The sequence below is a fragment of the Engraulis encrasicolus genome, chromosome 9, assembly GCF_034702125.1.
Source record: "Engraulis encrasicolus isolate BLACKSEA-1 chromosome 9, IST_EnEncr_1.0, whole genome shotgun sequence".
Lineage (NCBI taxonomy): Eukaryota > Metazoa > Chordata > Actinopteri > Clupeiformes > Engraulidae > Engraulis > Engraulis encrasicolus.
This window is the reverse complement of record NC_085865.1, coordinates 7651862-7656861: the sequence shown is the minus strand read 5'-3', so window position 1 is coordinate 7656861 and position 5000 is coordinate 7651862. Positions and strand designations below refer to the sequence as shown.

At 50.5% G+C, this 5000-nt stretch overlaps 1 protein-coding gene across 1 annotated transcript in view; it reads right to left on the bottom strand.

Moving 5' to 3' along the window:
* The window catches only part of grik4 (glutamate receptor, ionotropic, kainate 4), a 327283-nt gene that overhangs the window by 12624 nt on the left and 309659 nt on the right, over positions 1-5000 (bottom strand). The window contains exon 18 of the mRNA XM_063207522.1: positions 1992-2110. Coding sequence (XP_063063592.1) covers positions 1992-2110 — 119 coding nt within the window. The remainder of the gene's footprint in view (positions 1-1991; positions 2111-5000) is intronic.

Below are 5000 nucleotides of genomic sequence, written 5' to 3'. Positions count from 1 at the left end.
TCAGGGCTGAGTTTCTCAAAAGAGAAGTTGTTAGCCTGTTAGCAACTACGGTAGTTGTCAATGGGAAAATGCATTGAAAACAACAAAGTAGCTAATGTAGTAAGCAACTTTGGTTTCGAGAAATTCACCCCAGAGCTCTGGTATGAACGTGGGTGGTTCGGTTCGCAGGTAAGCACTTTAGAGTCAAACATAGCTGGCGCGGGTATGGGCACCGGCACCCTTCCGATCGGCCTGAACAGGGGTGCATTTCTGGAAAAGCTGTAGTAGTTGTTAGCAGTTAGCAACTTCTGTAGTTGCCAATGGGAAATTGCATTACAACCAACAAAGTAGCTAACATAGTTAGCGACTACGCTTTCCAGAAATGCACCCCAGTTTGGGTGTACTGGTAGCAGACACGGGGTAGAGTGGGGTAAGGTGGGGTAGGGTGGGGTGGGGGTTGGGGTGAGGTGTGCACGTTTGAGTTTGTGTTTGAGTTTGTGTTTGTGTTTGTGCTTTAAGGTGTGTAGGTCAGCTGGTGGGTGGAGCCAAGACCACAGGATGGGGGGGGGGGGTGAGGGGGGGTACAGAGTGTTGGGTGGGGTGGGGTGCAGTGGGGTGGGGGTTCACCTCCTCTCGCCTCCTACAAGCACCATTTTCTCCTCCTCTCCTATTCTCTCTCCTCCTCCTGGCCTGTCAATGGGGAGTGTCGTGTATGAACCAGGGCTTGACACTGGCACCTGCCAACCAGCCAAATGCTGGTAAAACTTGGCTGTGGCTGGTAACAAGTTCAGTGTCACTAGCCAATTTGACAGGTAACTTATTCTGTGGTATAACCTCAGAATAGCATACTGTCTGCACTTTGCCACCTGTGTATCAATTGTTTGTATTTAAGTTTAAGAAAAAGCTCAGTTACTCAGTTTCTATTTGTTTCTCTTACTTCCATGTATGAACCCATCCACTCATCTTCTTGCTTTAAGCACCTCATCTTCTGAGATTAGATGTACAGTGTCATGATAAAAATAATAAATCTAATTTGTGGCTAGTAGACTAGCTGGATGGCTAGTGACTCGGGAAAACCACTAGCCCCAGTGGCCTGCAAGCGAAAAAGTAAATGTCAAGCCCTGGTATGAACCCTCCCGCATCTCCCAACATCCCACTCCACCTTTACCTCCACCACCTCCTCCTCCTCTATGCTTATTTATGTTGGTAAGGAGTCTGACTCCCACCCCACCATCCGACTGGGACCTCCTCTCGCACCTCCTCCTCCTCCTCCTGCCGCGTCCTGCCTCCCCCATCTTCAGTGTTGGTGGGGACGAGGCCATGTGCAGCACCTCTCTCCTCCTCATCCCCCAAGACTCCACCACCTCCTCCTCCTCCTCCACCTCCTGCCGCGTCTGATGGTGGGGAGAGGGGAAAAGGAAAGGTGCACCCACCTCCAACCTACTAGCACCTCCTCCTTCATCTCCTCTCCTCTCCTCTCCACCTCCCCTCCCCCACTCCTCCACCACCACCTCCTCCTCCAGTCCTATCCTCCTGTGAAGGGGTGGGGGTGGGGGGATGGGGGGGGGGGGATGTGTGCACCTACCACCTCCACCCACCCCCACTCTACCTCCCTCGCTCCTCTACCACCCCCCCACCCCCCTCCCTCCCTCCGCTCACATCCGTCTGTGCCTGTTGCTTCTGGTCCTGAGGCGGAGGCGCGAGCGCGTGTGTATGTGCGAGAGGGAGGAGAGCGAGGAGGAGAGCGAGCGCCGGCGCGAGTAGCGGCGGCGCGTGGCCGAGGTAGGGGAGCCGCCGTAGCCGTAGCCGTAGCCGTAGCCGTAGCGATGGTTGTCGTGGCGACAGTAGTCAGGGTGATGGTAGTCAGGGTGGTCGTGAGGGTCGTGAGGGTGGTGGTGGTGGTGGTGGTAAGAAGGTCGCCCCCTGCTGGAGCAGAGGGACACAAAGCAGACGCAGGTCAAATAGCCCCGACCGTCCCTACTGTCCCCGGTAGCGGCCCTAGCGGCTCTCACCTCTGTGCCGGGCTGCCGCCGCAGCATCCACACAAACTCCAGCACCGCCATCAGGATGGCCACCAGCAGGCCACACACCAGCACCACGAAGATGCCGCCGATGTTCTCCATGCCCAGGCCTGCAGGAGGAGGGAGAGAGAGGGAGATGGAGAGAGGTGGAGAGATGGAGGGGAGATAGGGATAGATGGAGAGAGGGATGGAGAGATAGAGAGAGGTGGAGAGGGAGATGGAGAGGTGGAGAGATGGAGAGACAGAGGAGGAGAGATAGAGGGAGAGAGGGAGAGATGGAGAGAGAGAGAGGTGGAGAGAGGTGGAGGGAGGTGGAGAGATGGAGGGAGATAGGGATAGATGGAGGGGAGATGGAGAGGTGGAGAGAGAGAGAGAGAGAGAGAGATATGTGGAGAGAGAGAGAGAGGTGGAGAGATGTGGAGAGAGAGGTGGAGAGATGGAGGGAGAGATGGAGAGGTAGGGAGATAGAGAGGGAAATGGGAAGGGATGACAGGAGATGAGAGATGATGGGGGGGTGGAGAGGTGGAGAGAGTTAGAGAGACAGGGAGGGATAGGGAGAGATAGGCAGAGATAAGGAGACGAAGAAGAAAGAGATGACATGAGATGGAGAGATAGAGAGGCAGGGGGGAGATGGAGAGAGATGGACAGATGGAGAAACGGGAGATAGATGAAAGAAAGGGAGAGATGGAGGGAGAGAGATAGGGAGAGATGGAGAGGGGTATAGGGGAAGATAAGTAGACAAGGAATGAAATGCAGAATGTGAGAGGGCAGGAGGAGGTGGAGAGATGTAGAAAGGAACAGAGTTAGAAAACGTGTGCTGAAAACACAGAAGACTGACACGGAGTAGTAGAAAACACTCCAATCACCATTCATAATGACAACCATTGAAGAGAAATGACACAAAATCCATTGAGTTTGCAAGTTCAGAGCGAGCAAATATCATGACATAACAGGATAAATACAGTATCAAATATTGTACGTAAGTGGGACACTGTTTGGCCAGATGCAGTAGCTGCAGACTTCCACAATCCACAGCGTGCTACTCTAGAGTGGAAACATTAAAGACGGGTATATGCGCTAAATAGTCAGTCAAAAAAAGAACAAAAAAAAGAAATCAAAGAGAGATAGGCCTAGAGAAAGGAGCAAAAATAGTGAGAACAGTGAGAAAGAACAGTGCAAAGATACAAGAGAGCAAGAAAGGAAGATAGAGACATATGGGGGAGAGATGGGGCCTTCTATGGATGGAGAGATATTGAGTGCGTTACAATATGCGACCTTGCCTCCTCCACTTGTGCTTGTTTCCTCGTACCAGGAAGTAATATGTCATGATGACATCACTGACAACAGCATTATATTTCAATATCTTGCAAAAGCTCAATTGTAAAGTCTTTTTCTCATTTGCAATTGGGATGGTGAATGAACAAGGCCGACAGGCGGACAACAGATGCGTCCCTCTATGCCAGTTCCAACCTTTTTTCCCCCCATAACGCCCCGCTGGCCTCCTCCTAACCCGTCAATGCCCACCCCCCTCTGAGGATGTGCTTTTTGTTTATTGGTCATAGCCTATTGCCCATGGAAACTCCAAATAATGTGGCAGGCAGTGAAATGACGAGACAAAGCTTTATATTTTGCAGTTTAGACTATAATAAGGTCATCATGCTTGGATTTGGAAAAGAAGCATCTAATTTCAAATTTCACATAGATCAAGTGGCTACATTACAAATTACCAGATATTATTAGTACTAGGTTATTTATCAACCTTTAGTAGGCTATCACGCCATTTCAGCGTCATGTGCATGTGGGAAAGAAACTAAACATCGTCAAATAGCCTAATAAATAAATAAAACCGTTTGGGTGAATCATGTGCTATTGGTTCACCCTTTGGATGCATTGTGCGCTTAATTTTCAATGCCAGCTTTTTACCGTCAAGGCACAAAGCAGTGAGCTTCAGTGGCAGAGTTTACCAAATTCATACGACTGCAAACCAATTACGAAGCAAAAGACGCGTTCTGTCCCGTGCTCTCTCTGAGCGCAAGGGAAAGCACCTGTGGGGTACACGCTTCTGCCAGCAGAAAACGACTCTCCCTTGCAATATGCCCGAGAACATCAGTAACACAGCGTATGTGAAATGCAAATGGCCCATCTGTCTACTTGTAGTTCGAGAACACTGACTACTCACTGAAACGTAGGCTAGTGGCAGAATGTTTGCAAACTCACGTTTAGAGGAAGAGCTGTAGCGCTGCTGGTCGCCTGTCAACTTATTACGGTTCCATGTCGTGGAGCGTTATGCAATGCAAACGCCCCTCTATCCGAGCACAAACATCTGTGTGAAATACTGCCTGCCGACTTCTAAATCGTTAATTTCCATTCTGATGAACCAAAATAGCTGCACAACGCGACACTATCAGCCGAAGTGTAGGCCTATCACAAGACCGTGAACATGAAGTGACACTCACAGTGGTGTTGGTGTGCTGTGGAGAAGGAACGACGTTGCCTTCCACTGTCCAAACGAAAAACAATGCCGACAATTGAATGCACCCCTCAGTTGTCTCACAATGCAATCAGCTTAGCCTTGCCGGTTTGGTAACATATCGTATACGTTTTGACACGCATTCGCTCCAGGCCAAAATGCCTCTCTGCCTCCGCCTTGTGGACACAGGAAGGAACAATTGAAGGAATGCGTTTCAGACAGCGTTTCAGACAAGACAGCGTTTCAGACAAGGAATGCGTTTCAGACGGACGGACGGACGGACAGCGGACGGACAGACCCTCTTATAGAGATGCTGGGACGCATCTAAAAACAGTCCCTCAAAAGTTGTTGTGGCGAGGCTGACAGCTGGGAAACTTTATCGTTTTCTCCACGGAGGAGGGGCCAGGAGGCGGGGTGAGGAAACAAGCACAAGTGGAGGAGGCAACGCCGCATATTGTAACGCACTCATTGATGGTGAAGGTATAGGGCTATCTCTGCTGATATAACTGGCCATTCGTCATGGTAATAAA